The sequence below is a fragment of the Ranitomeya imitator genome, chromosome 2, assembly GCF_032444005.1.
Source record: "Ranitomeya imitator isolate aRanImi1 chromosome 2, aRanImi1.pri, whole genome shotgun sequence".
In the NCBI taxonomy this organism is placed as follows: Eukaryota; Metazoa; Chordata; class Amphibia; order Anura; family Dendrobatidae; genus Ranitomeya; species Ranitomeya imitator.
Window position 1 is genome coordinate 299,352,612 of NC_091283.1, and position 18,865 is coordinate 299,371,476.

Sequence of the window (18,865 nt, forward strand, 5' to 3'; positions counted from 1 at the left end):
CTCTGATTGCTGGCACACTGTGTCACTGGATTGCCTACATAACAGCCAAGGGCCACGGACCGGGTCACAGCCACTGTGACATCACATTTAAGTGCGACAGTACCCGGTACCGAGTACTCCAGGCCCTGGCGTGCGACTCACAGCCACAGCCGGTGACTGAGAAGAATCTGTGACTTCTCTGCATTTAGTGGTTACTACTCACCTGGGTAGTCACATGTAGGAATCTTCTCTTTACACCACTCATCACCCCTAACATTTGTCTCTGTAGTATTAATATGGGTCAGATCTTCACCCTGAAACAAATATTGTAAAAGTCACAGAGATGGAAAATTCACATCTATGATCAGCTCTAATCCTGCCATTTCCACCGTTCTCATTACACAAGTATAAAACATATAATACTGGGGGATAAAACAAAACTGAGCAGGGTAATTCCATGTCAAGTGACCCCAATCTGAATATTATTTTTACCTCATGTCTTTAGATTTTTATTTTATTTAATTTTTTTAAGTGCCATTTTAGTGAATAACAAAAAAAAAGTTTTACATTTTTATCTCCATTAAATTTTATAGATTTCTAAAGTTTTAAGAAAGTCTGAATTTTGGGCTTCTATGATGTTACATTTTTCATCATATCTTGTATTAGAAATAAGATAAAGATATTGGAGAGGACATTTTGTTTAGAACGGTACAGGATTTAATTTGATATATCATAAGATTAGCCAAATTCAAAATTTTGATGTGCAATTTTGAAAAAAAATAAAATAAAATGATGTGTGGCCCGCAATGGTCTCCCAGCTTGGTGCATTAGCACCAGGTCCAGCAATCAGCTATGAAGAGTGGGTCTCCACATGGAGACTTTTGTGAGTAGCCCCTCATAGTAGTGCAGATCGGAGCGGGGGTAAGGTAGGAACCCCTGCATCTTGTTATACTGCCCCAGTGTGATTTGTGTGGGCAAGCAATGGGGGCTCTGGGTGTCTCTACTGTGAGTGTTGCGAGTGCTGGATGTGGCTCGCAAGCCTTCCCGTTAATGGGGATTGGGGAGATGTGACTGGATTGGTGGAGAGCAGTTTGAGCGGGAAGATTTGCGTGTTTATAAAGCTCATCTCACGGTGCAGTCAGCTGTTCGTCGTGTGAAGGATCAGTAGAACTATCCCTTCTAATGTCTAAAAAACATGAGTTTTATTTGGAAAACCTAGACCCTACACTATTAGATCCCGGGCCAAACAGATCTGAATTCAAGATTTTTGAATGGACGCTGTTCATATAAGGATATTCTTTTTTTTTTTCCTTTATTTAAGTATGGTCCCATTGAGAGCCCAACTTGAATTTTGGTCCAGATGTGGCCAGGAGCATAGGAGGCACATGTGGGTTTTCTGCTCATTTTATTTCATATTGATTATTTGAAAATGTGTTTTGAAAGTTTGCGTTTGATTCCGCAAGCGTAAAATATTAACAAAGATACTCATGACATATCTGTTGGAATCCTCTACTGTTCTAAGTTGAAGGGTGTTTTTCCCAGAAATTCACATTTTTTCCACAACTTTAAAAATTAATTAAAAAAAACTACAATTTATAGATTTTTTTCTTCCTCACATTTTGCATCCCCTAACACAGTATTACCAAAGAACAAATTCTCAAAAGAATTAAAAATCTAGTGGTAATATTCATTGGTTCGTTTGACTTGGAATAATCCAGAACCAGACTTTCACCGCCATCTACACGTCATAGGAGAGATCTCCAGACACCTTCTCTCCATCTACCTGATGATCCTGAGGAGCACTGGGATCTTCTTGCTTACAGTCCTGTGGAAGAAGAGGATGGGGACATCTCTCTGGTGTTGTCCTCTTACTGGATAGATCTGGACGAAACACATACAGGGACTGAATAAATTCTTTACATACAGATAATTATAGGCCGTGTGTATTTAGTGCTGTCTATTACCTGGTGATGTGAGGGACTGGGGAACCTCCATCATGACGTCCTTGTACAGATCTTTGTGTCCTTCTAAATACTCCCACTCCTCCATGGAGAAATAGACAGCGACATCCTGACACCTTATAGGAACCTGACACATACAATGATACCGTCATCCCCCGATCCCTTCATAGCGTTACTGTATAATGTCCCAGCATTCCCAGCAGTGTCACCTCTCCAGTCAGCAGCTCAATCATCTTGTAGGTAAGTTCTAGGATCTTCTGGTCATTGACGCCCTCATGTATCAGGGGGTGAGGTGGAGGCCCCGTGATTGGGCTGAGGGGTCTTCTCCATTCCTCAGACACAGGGTCCTGACAGCGCTCACTAGAGGTCTTCTTCACTACTTTGTAATCCTGGTTATGGAGAGACACATTAATAAATCTCACTACAGACATTTCCAGAGTCCTCACCTCTCCAGTTCTGTCCATCTGTTATTCCCATAGATAAGAATGATGTAATGTGACGTCATCAGAATTTCTCACCTCTCCAGTAAGCCGGAAGAGGATCTCTAGGGTGAGGTGTAATATCCTCTCCACCATCTTGTCTCTACCCATATCCATCTTTGATGGGTAAATAAGGAAAATTCTCTTATATAGAAGATCTTCACTGAGAGGATCCGATATTGTAGAAACCTGAATGAGAAGATGAGCCGATGTAACATCATAAAAATTCTGTGTAATAATACAATTACTGGAGATACTAAGGGAAACAAATGAGATTTATTATTTTACAGTATTTAGTTTTCCTCTTTACATCTACTAATAAAACCTATATATTTAGGCCACAGACAACAAGCAGTTTCTTCCTCGGAGTCGGCAGCTGAATACGTTTCTCATAGACTCATCTTCCATAACGCTAATTCTCGTCTCATTTACCGACACTGGAATCGGCATTAGCAATACTGCAGGAGATATTCATTACACGTGACAGGAGAAATAACTACTTCATGATGAGGACGACATCTTCATCTTCTACTACGGCTCTAGAAACAGATTTGGCCAGAGTTAGTCACTGACTCCATCACCACCGGCCGTCTATATGAAGGTTTCCCGTCTTCCCCGCACTGTAATCTTCTATCACGTTAGATCTCAGGTCTGATTCACACACAGAAGTTTGAGGCTTTTATAAGAGACTAGATGGTGGCCCGATTCTAACGCATCGGGTATTCTAGAATATATATGTAGTTTATTTATGAAGTTTTCAGAATAATGCAATTTATACAAAGGATTTGGCTGGCCACGACCTATTAGCGAAGCATGGTTCAAACTCAGCGTCAATTCGTGGGCGGACTGCGCCTGTCGCTGATTGTTCGCGGCCTGGCGTGAACAATCAGTAAAGCCAGGGCCGGCTCCAGGTTTTTGAGGGCCCCGGGAGAAATAGTCTCAGTGGGCCCCCCTCTTTAACACATACCACGATACATGATGCACAGATACAGCAGAAAAATATAGCACAGCCAAGTAGCGTATAACACAGCCCACGTAGTATATAGCACAGCCACGCATTATATAGCACAGCCCACATAGTATATAACAGCCACGTAGTATATTGCCCAGCCATGTAGTATATAGAACCACATAGTATCTTGCCCAGCCACGTAGTATATTGTCCAGCCACGTAGTATATTGTCCAGCCACGTAGTATATTGCACAGCCCACGTAGTATATTGCACAGCCACGTAGTATATTGCCCAGCCACATAGTATATTGCCCAGCCACGTAGTATATTGTCCAGCCACGTAGTATATTGTCCAGCCACGTAGTATATTGCCCAGCCACGTACTATATAGCACAGCCCACGGAGTATATAGCAAAGCCACGTAGTATATAGCACAGCCCACGCAGTATATAACACAGCCACGTAGTATATTGCCCAGCCATGTAGTATATAGCACAGCCCACGAAGTAAATAGCACAGACACGTAGTATATAGCCCAGCCACGTAGTATATAGAACCACATAGTATCTTGCCCAGCCACGTAGTATATTGTCCAGCCACGTAGTATATTGTCCAGCCACGTAGTATATTGCACAGCCCACGTAGTATATTGCACAGCCCACGTAGTATATTGCACAGCCACGTAGTATATTGCCCAGCCACATAGTATATTGCCCAGCCACATAGTATATTGTCCAGCCACGTAGTATATTGTCCAGCCACGTAGTATATTGCCCAGCCACGTACTATATAGCACAGCCCACGGAGTATATAGCAAAGCCACGTAGTATATAGCACAGCCCACGCAGTATATAACACAGCCACGTAGTATATAACACAGCCCACTGAGTATAAAGCACAGCCCACGGAATAGCACAGGCCACGGATTATATAGCACAGCCACGTAGTATATAGCACAGCCCACGGAGTGCATAACAGCCCACATAGCATATAACACAGCCACGTAGTATATAACAGCCCACGCACGCTGTATATAATACAGGCCACGTAGTGTAATAATGGAGACAACTTTACAGAACAGTTCTTCCACCATGGTGCCACCGTCCCCTCCTACATGTACATGTCCCGCCGGCTCCCGGGCTGGGGTCTCGCACAGACAAGCACCTGTCAGCAGCAGCAGTCAGGCCGTACAGCGCCGGCAGCACTGGGCACCCTGCTCGACGTGGGGACTGAGGCACCTCACCTTGGCCGCTCTGCTCCTCCTCCTCCCACGTTACCTTCCCCTTTCCCAGGCTCACAGCCTCGGCTCCTGTGGGGATTCGCGCTACCTTCCCGCCGCCCTCTTGTTTTTACTTGTCTGACTCTCGCGAGATGATGACATCGCGGTCTCGCGAGACCGCTACGTCATCATCTCACGAGATCGCAATGCATGGAGCGGTCACTGGGGCGTCGTGAGGAACGGGAAAGGCAGGCGGCAGGCGCGAGCGCATCGTCGGACGAAGGAGGGTGAGTAGAATAGCAGGTTTTTTAATTATTTTTCACATTAGATCTTTTTACTATTGATGCCGCATAGGCAGCATCAATAGTAAAAAGTTGGGGACACACAGGGTTAATAGCAGCGGTTACGGAGTGCGTTATCCATGGCATAACGCAGTCCGTTAAAGCCGGCATTAACCCTGTGTGAGTGGTGACTGGAGGGGAGTATGCGGGCGCCGGGCACTGACTGCGGGGAGTAAGGAGCGGCCATTTTCTTCCGAACTGTGCCCGTCGCTGATTGGTCGTGGCTGTTTTGCCGCGACCAATCAGCGACTTGGATTTCCATGACAGACAGAGGCCACGACCAATGAATATCCGTGGCAGAAAGACAGACAGAAAGACGGAAGTGACCCTTAGACAATTATATAGTAGACTAGATAGTGGCCCGATTCTAACGCATCGGGTATTCTAGAGTATGCAGGTCCACGTAGTATATTGCACAGTCCACGTAGTATATTGCACAGCCACGTAGTATATTGCCCAGTGACGTAGCATATTGCCCAGCGACGTAGCATATTGCCCAGCCACGTAGTATATTGCCCAGTCACGTAGTATATTGCCCAGTCACGTAGTATATTGCCCAGTCACGTAGTATATTGCCCAGTCACGTAGTATATTGCCCAGCCACGTAGTATATTGCCCAGCCACGTAGTATATTGCCCAGCCACGTAGTATATTGCCCAGCCACGTATATTGGCCAGTGACGTAGTATATTGCCCAGCCACGTAGTATATTGCGCAGTGACGTAGTATATTGCCCAGTGAAGTAGCATACAGCACAGAGCCACGTAGTATATTGCCCAGCAACATAGTATATTGCCTAGCCACCTAAGGTCACAGGTTAAAAAATAAACATAGTCACCTTCCGATCCGAGGGCCCCTTGTAGTTCTAACATACTCACCATACTTGTAGTTCTGTGGCCTGTGCGAGGTACAGGCGGCAGCCTCCGGCCCCAGCCCGCTCGCGCAGGCGCGCAGGGCCTGTGATGACGTCGACATCGCGGTCACATGTTTTTTATTTTTTTTATTATTTTTAACATGAGATGTTTTTATTATTGGCGCTGCATAGGCCACGTCAATAGTAAAAAAACTTGGTCACACAGGGTTAATAGCAGCGGTAACAGAGGGCATTAACCCTGTGTGAGCGGTGAGCGGGCACTCAGTGCGTGGAGTAATGAGCGGCCATTTTTTCCAGACTGTGGCCGTCGCTGATTGGTAGCGGCAGCCATGACAGGCAGCTGCCGAGACCAATCAGCGAACGAATAACCGGGACAGAAGGACAGACAGACGGAAGTGACCCATAGACAATTATGTATATAGATTGTTGGTAAGAACAAGACAGGAGATATTAGATACCAACGTCTCCATGTAGTTTCTTTTTCTCAGGATATTATGGTTTTCTTTGGTACTTTCCTCCCCCATTAGAAGGGACACCTGTGGATATTGGGGTCTTTACCTGCTACAGTCCTGGTGGGATTTACTCGGTAAAGTTGACTTTGGACAAATATCACCATCAATTACCATCAGACTGAAGGAACATCGCTCCTCTATTCGGATCTATGGATCCAGGATGAAATCCACTGCGGCCCCTGCAAGAAAAGGAGGAGAAAGAGCAGAAGTTGGGGGAGACCATGAGGCCTGAGATTTCTACGGCTGCTCTGTGCACACAGGACCTGTGATGAGGTCACAGGAGGGGAGGAGTCAGGGGTCACATGATCAGGAGCCTCACAGTATGCAGGACTCTGCTGTGCTGGTTGTTATGGTGCTGGATGAGGGGAAGTTTATGTGTGGGGTCAGGAGGGGTTTACGGTGTGGATGTAGCAGAGCTGTGTGTGTACGAGGTGTACAGAGCAGAGCCTTGTGTACGAGGTGTACAGAGCAGAGCCGAGCCGTGTGTACGAGGTGTACGGAGCGGAACCGTGTGTACGAGGTGTACGGAGCGGAACCGTGTGTACGAGGTGTAAGGAGCAGAGCCGTGTGTGTACGAGGTGTACAGAGCGGAGCCACGTGTGTACGAGGTGTACGGAGCAGAGCAGTGTGTACGAGGTGTAAGGGGCAGAGCCGTGTGTGTACGAGGTGTAAGGAGCAGAGCCGTGTGTGTACGAGGTGTACGAAGCAGAGCCGTGTGTACGAGGTGTACGGAGCAGAGCCGTGTGTGTACGAGGTGTAAGGAGCAGAGCCGTGTGTGTACGAGGTGTACGAAGCAGAGCCGTGTGTACGAGGTGTACGGAGCAGAGCCGTGTGTGTACGAGGTGTAAGGAGCAGAGCCGTGTGTGTACGAGGTGTACAGAGCGGAGCCACGTGTGTACGAGGTGTACGGAGCAGAGCAGTGTGTACGAGGTGTAAGGAGCAGAGCCGTGTGTGTACGAGGTGTAAGGAGCAGAGCCGTGTGTGTACGAGGTGTACGAAGCAGAGCCGTGTGTACGAGGTGTACGGAGCAGAGCCGTGTGTACGAGGTGTACGGAGCAGAGCCGTGTGTACGAGGTGTAAGGAGCAGAGCCATGTGTGTACGAGGTGTACGGAGCGGAGCCATATGTGTACGAGGTGTAAGGAGCAGAGCCGTGTGTGTACGGAACGGAGCCGTGTGTGTATGAGGTGTACGGAGCGGAGCCGTGTGTACGAGGTGTAAGGAGCAGAGCCGTGTGTGTACAAGGTGTACAGAGCGGAGCCGTGTGTGTACGAGCTGTACGGAGCAGAGCCTTGTGTACGAGGTGTAAGCAGCAGAGCCGTGTGTGTACGAGGTGTACAGAGCGGAGCCGTGTGTGTACCAGGTGTACAGAGCGGAGCCGTGTGTACGAGGTGTACGGAGCAGACCCGTGTGTACGAGGTGTAAGGAGCAGAGCCGTGTGTGTACGAGGTGTACAGAGCGGAGCCGTGTGTGTACGAGCTGTACGGAGCAGAGCCTTGTGTACGAGGTGTAAGGAGCGGAGCCGTGTGTGTACGAGGTGTACGGAGTGGAGCCGTGTGTGTACAAGGTGTACAGAGCGGAGCTGTGTGTACGAGGTGTACGGAGCAGACCCGTGTGTACGAGGTGTAAGGAGCAGAGCCGTGTGTGTACGAGGTGTACGGAGCAGAGCCGTGTGTACGAGGTGTACGGAGCAGGGCCGTGTGTACGAAGTATACGGAGCAGAGCCATGTGTGTACGAGGTGTACGGAGCGGAGCCATGTGTGTACGAGGTGTACGGAGCGGAGCCATGTGTGTACGAGGTGTACGGAGCAGAGCCTTGTGTACGAGGTGTAAGGAGCAGAGCCGTGTGTGTACGGGGTGTATGGAGCAGAGCCGTGTGTGTACGAGGTGTACGGAGCAGAGCCGTGTGTACGAGGTGTACGGAGCAGAGCCGTGTGTACGAGGTGTAAGGAGCAGAGCCATGTGTGTACGAGGTGTACGAAGCGGAGCCATGTGTGTACGAGGTGTACGGAGCAGACCCACGTGTGTACGAGGTGTACGGAGCAGACCCGTGTGTACGAGGTGTAAGGAGCAGAGCCGTGTGTGTACGAGGTGTACGGAGCAGAGCCGTGTGTACGAGGTGTACGGAGCAGAGCCGTGTGTACGAGGTGTAAGGAGCAGAGCCATGTGTGTACGAGGTGTACGGAGCGGAGCCATGTGTGTACGAGGTGTACGGAGCAGAGCCTTGTGTACGAGGTGTAAGGAGCAGAGCCGTGTGTGTACGGGGTGTACGGAGCGGAGCCGTGTGTACGAGGTGTACGGAGCAGAGCCGCGTGTCTACGAGGTGTACGGAGCAGAGCCGCGTGTCTACGAGGTGTACAGAGCAGAGCCGTATGTACAAGGTGTACGGAGCAGAGCCGTGTGTACGAGGTGTATGGAGCGGAGCAGTGTGTGTACGAGGTGTACGGAGCGGACCCACGTGTGTATGAGGTGTATAGAGCGGAGCCGTGCGTGTACGTGGTGTATGGCGCGGAGCCATGTTTGTACGAGGTGTATGCAGCAGAGCCGTGTGTGTACGAGGTGTATGGAGCAGATCCGTGCGTGTACGAGGTGTATGGAGTAAAGCCGTGTGTGTACGAGGTGTATGGAGCAGAGCCGTGTGTACGAGGTGTATGGAGTAGAGCCGTGTGTGTACGAGGTGTACGGAGCAGAGCCGTGCGTTTGTGCGTAGTGGCTACGGCATTACTGTGTATGGCAGGCAGTCCCGGCATGGTTACTGGCTGTCTAACAGCTGTGAAAGATGCGGGGTGAGGACTCTATTGGGATGTAGACGTTGTTGTGGTATCGGGATCTGTGACGATGCTGTTGAGTTTTCTGTATATGTGTGATAAAGTGATGTTATATTTTATCCCTATGGCCGGCATTTTATGTTCGGTTCTCCTACAGGCTATGCCTATGGCCGTCCCTGGGGATACGGGAGGTCCATCCACTAGGGGACCCATACACCATACAGTAGATGGGGACACAGTTTGCACTACACTGGGTATTATATAGTTAATACTGTTGGGATTAGCCCATTGTTTGGGAGTGGGAGGGGTTAGAAGAGGTTTTATAGAGAATGTTTTCTGTCAGTCAGAGTGTAGCAAGTTAGGCTACTTTCACACTAGCCCGTCGGTACGGGCCGTCGCAAACCATCGTACTGACGGACAGTGTGATTGATTAGCACAACGTGGGCAGCGGATGCAGTTTTACAATGCATCTGCTGCCCATTGTGAGTCCCGAGGAGGAGGGGGCGGAGTTTCAGCCGCGCATGTGTGGTCGAAAATGGTGGACCCGACGCACACAAAAAAGTTACATTGAACGTTTTTTGTGCGTCACGGCCGCCAGAAACACGACGCATCCGTCGCACGACGTGTGGCAATGCGTCGCTAATGCAAGTCTATGGAGAAAAAACGCATCTTGCGGGCAACTTTGCAGGATGCGTTTTTTCTCCAAAACAACGCATTGCGACGTCACATGAAGCTAGTGTGAAAGTAGCCTTATCCAGTAGATCTATGGCAATTTTCAGGATGAAATAACCTTCAGGTCCTGGATAAATAGCTGGACGCTCGGCCGCAACTCCTCCGTCTGCTTGTTCTCACATGCCATCACGGTGGTTGCCGTCTTACTCGGTCTCCAGGCTGGACAGACTACTGCTGCTTTCTGTGTGAGTGGGATAGTTGTGTGCTAGGAGGGTATAAATAATAAGGGACTGCTGGTGCGAACATACAAGCCTTAATATATACATTTATTAGAAAAAATATTTACAACAAACACCTAAAGAAAACCTTAGTTCACAAATTAAGTGATGGACTAACCGATAACTATGGCTGGTCCAAACAACGAAAGCAATTGTTACCCTCCACCTCTCGTGTCTCCCTTTTTCCTCATAGAATGTAAGCTTGCGATCAGGGCCCTCACTCCTCTTGGTATCTGTTGAGCAGGGCCCTCACTCCTCTTGTAACTGGTGAGCAGGGTCCTCACTCCTCTTGTATCTTGTGATCAGGGCCCTCACTCCTCTTGTATCTGGTGAGCAGGGCCCTCACTCCCCTTGTATCTTGCAAGCAGGGTCCTCACTCCTCTTGTATCTGGTGAGCAGGGCCCTCACTCCTCTTGTATCTTGTGAGCAGGGTCCTCACTCCTCTTGTATCTGGTGAGCAGGGCCCTCACTCCTCTTGGTATCTGGCGAGCAGGGACCTCACTCGTCTTGTATCTTGTGAGCAGGGTCCTCACTCCTCTTGTATCTGGCGAGCAGGGCCCTCAATCCTCTTGTATCTGGCGAGCAGGGCCCTCACTCCTTGTATCTGGCGAGCAGGGCCCTCAATCCTCTTGTATCTGGCGAGCAGGGCCTTCACTCCTCTTGTATCTTGTGAGCAGGGCCCTCACTCCTCTTGTATCTGGTGATATAGAAGGGTTAATAGTTTGCCTTTAAGTGCCTTTTGCCTTTAATTGTTAGAATTTCTAGAATCTGTTGTTGTAGTAGTCTGATAGTCTCCTTTCCAAGGAGACTATACTTCTTATCATGTATGTTCTCAATAGTCAGCCACAACATGCTCTGGGTGCGTGGTAAATAAAGTATGACCCTGGGTGATGGTGGGGGCTACATGAATTACATTGAGAGTTACATTTGTTTTAAATGGTATGAAATATTGCCTCTTGCTGCATTACATCAGATAAAAGTGAATTTCACACAGAACGTGTACGATTCTTTTGTCTCCAAGCTCGTCAATTAAGGGCGTAATTTCACGATTTGGCCTCACTGGTGATCTGGCTATCTGACGCTGAGTCAGAGCGAAAACAGCTACAAGCCCTCACTCCCCTTGTATCCGGCGAGCAGGGCCCTCACTCCTCTTGTATCTGGCGAGCAGGGCCCTCACTCCTCTTGTATCTGTTGAGCAGGGCCCGCACTCCTCTTGTATCTGGCGAGCAGGGCCCCACTCCTCTTGGTATCTGGCGAGCAGGGTCCTCACTCCTCTTGTATCTGGCGAGCAGGACCCTCATTTCCCTTGTATCTGGCGAGCAGGGCCCTCACTCCTCTTGTATCTTGCGAGCAGGGCCCTCATTCCCCTTGTATCTGGCGAGCAGGGCCCTCACTCCTCTTGTATCTGGCGAGCAGGGCCCTCACTCCTCTTGTATCTGGCAAGCAGGGCCCTCATTTCCCTTGTATCTGGCGAGCAGGGCCCTCACTCCTCTTGTATCTGGCGAGCAGGGCCCTCATTTCCCTTGTATCTGGCGAGCAGGTCCCTCATTCCCCTTGTATCTGGCGAGCAGGGCCCTCACTCCTCTTGTATCTGGCGAGCAGGGCCCTCACTCCTCTTGTATCTGGCGAGCAGGGCCCTCACTCCTCTTGGATCTGGCGAGCAGGGCCCTCACTCCCCTTGTATCTGGCGAGCAGGGCGCTCACTCCTCCTGTATCTTGTGAGCAGGGCCTTCTCTTGTATCTTGTAAGCAGAGCCGTCACTCCCCTTGTATTTTGCGAGCAGGGTCCTCACTCCTCTTGTATCTGGTGAGCAGGGCCCTCACTCATCTTGGTATCTGGCGGGCAGGGCTCTCACTCCTCTTGTATCTAGCGAGCAGGGCCCTCACTCCTCTTGCATCTGGCAAGATCAACCAGACAAGGCAAGTCTTCATTGTTCAACCAGCACAACCCCTTTGTATACCAGACCAATGCCCAAACCCCATAACCTCCCTATCCAACATCACTGAAGGGGGCTTAATTGTCTCCTCTCCAAATCGCACCTCATCACCTGTGCGCTCGACCCCATCCCATCCCACCTCCTCCACAACCTCACCACCTCACTTATCCCATCCCTAACCCACCTCTTCAACCTATCACTATCTTCTGGCACCTTCCCTTCTGCTTTCAAACATGCCACAATCACGCCTATCCTTAAAAAGCCAACCCTCGATCCAACTGCTATGTCCAGCTATCGCCCAATATCACTGCTCCCATTCGCTTCCAAACTCCTGGAGCAGCACGTCCTCTCTGAACTTTCCTCCCACCTCTCATCTAACTTGCTCTTTGACAATCTACAATCTGGTTTCTGCCCCCATCACTCAACTGAGACCGCCCTGACCAAAATCACTAACGACCTACTTACCGCCAAAGCTAATGGACAATACTCTGTACTCCTCCTTCTAGACCTTTCCTCTGCTTTCAACAGTTGACCACTGCTTCCTATTACAGATCCTCTCCTTCTTTGGCATCAAAGACCTCGCCCTATCCTGGATCTCCTCATACCTTTCCAACCGCACATTCAGCGTCTCCCACTCCCACACTACCTCCTTATCCCACCCTCTCTCTTTTGGAGTCCCCCAAGGCTCTGTTCTAGGAGCCCTACTCTTCTCAATCTATACACTTGGCTTGGAACAACTCATAAAGTCCCATGGATTCCAGTACCACCTCTATGCTGATGACACTCAGATCTACCTCTCTGGCCCAGACGTCACTGCTCTGCTGTCCAGAATCCCAGAGTGCCTATCAGCCATATCCTCCTTCTCTCGCTTCCTCAAACTCAATGTGGACAAATCTGAACTCATCATCTTTCCTCCATCCCATAGATCTTCCTTACCTGACCTATCTATAGCAATCAATGACATCATGCTTTCCCCCATACCGGAAGTCCGCTGCCTTGGAGTAACCTTCGACTCTGCCCTGTCCTTCAAACCGCACATCCAAGCTCTCTCCACCTCCTGTCGCCTCCAGCTCAAAAATATCTCCAGAATCTGTCCTTTCCTCAACCGTCAATCTACTAAAATGCTTGTGCATGCCCTCATCTCCTGCCTTGACTACTGCAACATCCTTTTCTGCGGTCTCCCTGCTAACACCCTTGCACCTCTCCAGTCCATCCTTAACTTTGCTGCCCGACTAATTCATCTCTCTCCTCGCTACTCCTCTGCTTCCTCACTCTGCAAATCTCTTCACTGGCTCCCATTCCCTCAGCTTATCCAGTTCAAATTACTAATACTGACCTACAAAGCCATCCATCACCTGTCTCCTCCATATAACTCTGAACTAATCTCACGATATCTTCCCTCACGTAATCTCCGGTCCTCGCAAGACCACCTTCTCTCCTCCACACTTATTCGCTCCTCACTCAAACGCCTCCAAGACTTCTCCCGAATATCCCCCATCCTCTGGAATTCTTTGCCCCAACACGTCCGACTATCAACCACATTCGGATCCTTCAGATGGAACCTGAAAACCCATCTCTTCAGGAAAGCCTACATCCTGCACTGACCCCGCTGCCTCATCACTACCAAAGCTACCGCGTCACCAGCACTGGAACTCCTGCAACTCTCAACCTACTGTCTCCTTCCCCATAATCCTGTAGAATGTAAGCCCGCAAGGGCAGGGTCCTTGCCCCTCTGCATCAGTCTGTCATTGTTAGTTTGTTTACTGTATGTGATATCTGTAACTTGTATGTAACCCTTCTCATGTACAGCACCATGGAATCAATGGTGCTATATAAATAAATAATAATAATTGCATGCTCTTCAATGTTCAGTAGTAAATACTGCATGTACAGTGGGGCAAAAAAGTATTTAGTCAGTCAGCAATAGTGCAAGTTCCACCACTTAAAAAGATGAGAGGCGTCTGTAATTTACATCATAGGTAGACCTCAACTATGGGAGACAAACTGAGAAAAAAAAATCCAGAAAATCACATTGTCTGTTTTTTTATCATTTTTTTTGCATATTATGGTGGAAAATAAGTATTTGGTCAGAAACAAACAATCAAGATTTCTGGCTCTCACAGACCTGTAACTTCTTCTTTAAGAGTCTCCTCTTTCCTCCACTCATTACCTGTAGTAATGGCACCTGTTTAAACTTGTTATCAGTATAAAAAGACACCTATGCACACCCTCAAACAGTCTGACTCCAAACTCCACTATGGTGGAGACCAAAGAGCTGTCAAAGGACACCAGAAACAAAATTGTAGCCCTGCACCAGGCTGGGAAGACTGAATCTGCAATAGCCAACCAGCTTGGAGTGAAGAAATCAACAGTGGGAGCAATAATTAGAAAATGGAAGACATACAAGACCACTGATAATCTCCCTCGATCTGGGGCTCCACGCAAAATCCCACCCCGTGGGGTCAGAATGATCACAAGAACGGTGAGCAAAAATCCCAGAACCACGTGGGGGGACCGAGTGAATGAACTGCAGAGAGCTGGGACCAATGTAACAAGGCCTACCATAAGTAACACACTACGCCACCATGGACTCAGATCATGCAGTGCCAGACGTGTCCCACTGCTTAAGCCAGTACATGTCCGGGCCCGTCTGAAGTTTGCTAGAGAGCATTTGGATGATCCAGAGGAGTTTTGGGAGAATGTCCTATGGTCTGATGAAACCAAACTGGAACTGTTTGGTAGAAACACAACTTGTCGTGTTTGGAGGAAAAAGAATACTGAGTTGCATCCATCAAACACCATACCTACTGTAAAGCATGGTGGTGGAAACATCATGCTTTGGGGCTGTTTCTCTGCAAAGGGGCCAGGACGACTGATCCGGGTACATGAAAGAATGAATGGGGCCATGTATCGTGAAATTTTGAGTGCAAACCTCCTTCCATCAGCAAGGGCATTGAAGATGAAACGTGGCTGGGTCTTCAACATGACAATGATCCAAAGCACACCGCCAGGGCAACGAAGGAGTGGCTTCGTAAGAAGCATTTCAAGGTCCTGGAGTGGCCTAGCCAGTCTCCAGATCTCAACCCTATAGAAAACCTTTGGAGGGAGTTGAAAGTCCGTGTTGCCAAGCGAAAAGCCAAAAACATCACTGCTCTAGAGGAGATCTGCATGGAGGAATGGGCCAACATACCAACAACAGTGTGTGGCAACCTTGTGAAGACTTACAGAAAACGTTTGACCTCTGTCATTGCCAACAAAGGATATATTACAAAGTATTGAGATGAAATTTTGTTTCTGACCAAATACTTATTTTCCACCATAATATGCAAATAAAATGTTAAAAAATCAGACAATGTGATTTTCTGGATTTTTTTTTTCTCAGTTTGTCTCCCATAGTTGAGGTCTACCTATGATGTAAATTACAGACGCCTCTCATCTTTTTAAGTGGTGGAACTTGCACTATTGCTGACTGACTAAATACTTTTTTGCCCCACTGTATATCTGACTCCGTTTTGCTCTGCGGCATCGGTTATACGGAAGAAATATTTACTAGTCTCTCGCAGATACACCTTGTTCATACAGTATATAGAACACTGAGCTTTCTTTTTAGAATTGGAGTATGTTCAAATGTAGATTGTCCAAGAGGTGGAACTGGAGATGCGCACTTGTTACACATGTTCTGGAGCGCAGGAGATTATCCTACAGGAAAAACACATTAGCTTAAATAAAAAGGTTATTTAGCATGCAAATCTAAGCAAACTCCAAAATATGCACATTGGGATAATTGGGAGAATCCATAGATCTCAAATCCATCCCCGATGACTGTAGGTCTTTTGCAAACATTATATCAAGCTCGCAAACTCATCTAGAGTACTCCTGAGAGATAACATATGGCAATTTCTGGCTTCAGGAACACTTGTGGTATGATCATTACAGGTTAAATGATATAAGTAAGGCCAGTACACATGCAAACTAATATAACTATTGGAGATCTCGGGATCTCCACCGCATAGGAAAGCATGTAATTGCGGGGGCTCCAGGCTTTCACAAAATGTCAGCAGAGCCCCCTGCAGCGCCGATCACCCGCAGCGATGCACCGCACATCTGAACACCCCCTCATCCCAGCCTGCAGCAATACTAAACTCTTGCCTCCTCCAGCAGCGACCCATGGACCCTGCTCCACCATGGCCGGTAAGGTACGTCCGCATTATAAAACACACCCCCATTTCCCCCAGAAATTTTGGGGAAAAAAAGTGCGTCTTATAATCTGAAAAATACGGTAGCTATGTCATATGAACCCTGCGTCCAATTAGCACAGGCGTCACTGTTCTCACCTTTGGACAAATTGAACAACAAGACTTAATCAAAGAGAAGTAGCAGCCCAGGCTTCCTCTTGATGTTCCAACACGTCCGAATGCGGAGAAAGTAAAGCCGGAGCTGATTGGATGCAGGGCTTGTGTAATGCAACAACCTCATGAGCTCGGGGAACGCGAGTGCCGACACCGCTGGAACAGCATCGGCACGGAAGGAGAGTATGAATTTTTTTTATTTTAACAAAGCCATACATGATGAATGACAAAGGATTGCCATAGTAGGGCACAACCCCTTTAAGAAAATACAATCTTCAGTTAAAACATTTCCAACCTTCTGAACATGAAAAAGGCTTCTCCCCTGCTAGACTTCTCTGATGTTTTTTAAGAGTTAAATTCCGTTTAAAACATTTCCCATATTAAGGACCTGAAAAAGCCTTCTCTGGGTGCGTTCTCTGGTGGTGATCAAGATGCCCTTTTCGGGTAAAACATTTCCCACATTCTGAACAGGAAAAAGGCTTCTCTCCTGTGTGAGTTCTTTGGTGCTTAACCAAATCTGATTTCTGGTTAAAATATTTCCCACATTCTGAACATGAAAAAGGCTTCTCCCCTGTGTGAGTTCTTTGGTGCTTAACCAAATCTGATTTCTGGTTAAAATATTTCCCACATTCTGAACATGAAAAAGGCTTGTCCCCTGTGTGAGTTCTTTGATGTGTGATAAGATTTGATTTATTTGTAAAACATTTCCCACATTCTGAACAGGAAAAAGGCTTCTCTCCTGTGTGACTTCTCTGGTGCTTAACCAAATCTGATTTCTGGTTAAAATATTTCCCACATTCTAAACATGAAAAAGGCTTCTCCCCTGTGTGAGTTCTTTGATGTGTGATAAGATTTGATTTATTTGAAAAACATTTCCCACATTCTGAACAGGAAAAAGGCTTCTCTCCTGTGTGACTTCTCTGGTGCTTAACCAATTCGGATTTTTGGTTAAAACATTTCCCACATTCTGAACATGAAAAAGGCTTCTCCCCTGTGTGAGTTCTCTGGTGCTTAACCAAATATGATTTCTGGATAAAATATTTCCCACATTCTAAACAGGAAAAAGATTTCTCCCCTGTGTGGGTTCTCTTGTGCCTAACCAAATCTGATTTCTGGATAAAACATTTTCCACATTCTGAACAGGAAAACGGCTTCTCCCCTGTGTGGGTTCTCTGGTGCGTAACCAAACTTAATTTACAATTAAAACATTTCCCACATTCTGAACAGGGAAATGGCTTCTCTCCTGTGTGAGTTCTCTGGTGTGCAACAAGATTCTCTTTTTGGTTAAAACATTTCCCACATTCGGAACAGGAAAAAGGCTTCTCCCCTGTGTGCGTTCTCTGGTGACAAACAAGTTTTGATTTCTGTGTAAAATATTTCCCACATTCTGAACATGAAAATGGCTTCTCCCCTGTGTGAGTTCTCTGGTGCCTAACCAAATCTGATTTCTGGTTGAAACATTTCCCACATTCTGAACAGGAAAAAGGCTTCTCCCCTGTGTGAGTTCTCTGGTGCTTAACAAAAACTGATATCCAGTTAAAACATTTCCCACACTTGGAACAAGAAAATCTATTCTCTGCTGTGTGAATTTTTTTATGTTTAAGAAAAGTCTTTTCGAGGGGAAAACTATTTCCGTATTCTGAACATGATAATGGATTCTTTGATTTATAAGTAGTTTGTTTCTTAATGTTTATTTTGTGACTATGATTTGCTTTAGTAGCTGGTAATGAATCAGAAGACAAGACCCGTTTCAAAGGATCAGATGACAGATCTTTGCAGTGAAGGGATGATGGTTTATCTGGAAGAATGGCATTCACTCTAATTGTATCCTGTTGGATCTCAAGATCATCTGATTTAAAAATTGAAGATGTCAGCTGTCCCTCTGATTTCTTGATACAGTCATCTACCAAGAAAAAAACAATTATTATTTTAGAATAAAATAACCTCAAATTTTATATTTTTTAACATTTCTACTTAAACTGTCAGGAAAAATGGCAAGTTCTGGAAAAAAGTTTGAATTATTCACCAAGACAATGACAGTTCACATACTAATAGAAAACAGCATGAACAAAAGAAGCATGGTGTTCAACTGTTTCTTCATTCTGACTCACAAATATGGAATACACAATAAACGAAGAAAATAATGGATGGCACGCACCAATGCAGTTATTTCTTGCTTTATTAGACACTGTGTGGCTCAGGCACGGGAGACATGTGCAAGGTACGGACTAGAGAGCAAAACAGCTGTAGTCCGTACCTTGCACATGTCTCCCGTGCCTCAGCCGCCCAGCATCTAATAAAGCAAGCAATAACCGCATTGGTGAGTGCCATCCATTATTTTCTTTGCTTATTGTGGATTCCCTGCATGCTTTTTTCCCCATATGGATTGAGCACCTACAGCGACCTTTTTTGAGACTATCTGGCGTTCATGATTTAGTGTAACCTCATTTCATCTCTTTGAGTTAAAGGTGACGCAGTGGTGCCAAACTCTTTCCTGCTGTTGACAAATATGGAATAAAAAGCCACCAAAATGTTATGTAGGTGAAAA

General features: G+C 47.1%; 1 protein-coding gene across 1 annotated transcript in view; it reads right to left on the reverse strand.

Annotated features, from left to right (window-relative positions):
• The window catches only part of LOC138663339 (zinc finger protein 585A-like), an 83,295-nt gene that overhangs the window by 24,753 nt on the left and 39,677 nt on the right, over nucleotides 1-18,865 (reverse strand). The window contains exon 7 of the mRNA XM_069749516.1: nucleotides 16,745-18,220. Within this exon, the coding sequence (XP_069605617.1) occupies nucleotides 16,745-18,220 (1,476 nt within the window). The remainder of the gene's footprint in view (nucleotides 1-16,744; nucleotides 18,221-18,865) is intronic.